Consider the following 952-nt stretch of genomic DNA (forward strand, 5'->3'; position numbering starts at 1 on the left):
TAAGATATGTAATTAAGCAGGATCTAATTCCAGTCTCTTCATAAACATCATTAATTACCTGATCATTTTGTTGAACAAATAAGTGAATTTTGCAGTCATCATCGCCACATGCTAGTATCGGTACTGAGGGGGGGAAAAAAGAGGCTTCGTTATAAGTATTCCATCACATGTTATGATTAGCTCCTATGCTGGATTCTAAGCTCTAGGTAAAGAATCCTGACTTCTATTTCCCACACCACTGAACAAATAAATTGAAAGTACTTGATAAATGTCTACGGGAATAAAATGAACACTCTAAAAGACTGAGAGTCCTTGCCTCCATTGTGTCATTTACGATAGAAGGAGCGGGAACAGAGAAGCTCAAGAGCAAGCTGGGAGCATTTTCACTGTCAGACAGAAGACTAATATGAAAAGCCGTTAGCCCAACTGACTAATAAAATGGAAGGGCTACTATGAGCCTAGCATCATGGCTACTGCACAAAGATGTAAGAGTATGTTTGTTACTTTGAGGACCTTACATTTTGTTTGAGAATTCAATACTAAAACAAAATTCATGAAGCAATTAGACAACAAAATAAAAGAGCGTGTAATTAAATATGTGGTTACAAAGCTATGAAAGGTACAACTGTAAAACTGGTTTTCTCTACTAAGACAAAAAAACTAATTCACATTACCAAGGGATACTCCTAATGACTGTGGAGCAAGATAAGGAACTGTTTTTCTGAGGAAACACCTTGGTACCAAGTGTATTTTTCAAAGATTTTTCTCACTTTAAATCAACTAAAAACAAAACCAAAAAACTCCAGTCACTTGGCCTCAGAGTATGTGGGAAGAAATTAAATTCCATGTTATGAAACCAGGAACTCACAGGAGTTCCTCCTCCAAGGGAGCCCTCGCACAAAGTGGAAGCATCACGTGGAACATGGAGTCGCAGCTCTTGCCGCAGAAAGCA

The 952-nt window shown here is 38.0% G+C and overlaps 1 protein-coding gene across 1 annotated transcript in view; it reads right to left on the bottom strand.

Annotated features, from left to right (window-relative positions):
• Nucleotides 1-952, bottom strand: part of ELP2 (elongator acetyltransferase complex subunit 2) — a 53,583-nt gene that overhangs the window by 40,298 nt on the left and 12,333 nt on the right. The window contains 1 exon segment of the mRNA XM_019637898.1: nucleotides 59-123. Within this exon segment, the coding sequence (XP_019493443.1) occupies nucleotides 59-123 (65 nt within the window).

Source organism: Hipposideros armiger, unplaced genomic scaffold (genome assembly GCF_001890085.2).
Source record: "Hipposideros armiger isolate ML-2016 unplaced genomic scaffold, ASM189008v1 scaffold_36, whole genome shotgun sequence".
Lineage (NCBI taxonomy): Eukaryota > Metazoa > Chordata > Mammalia > Chiroptera > Hipposideridae > Hipposideros > Hipposideros armiger.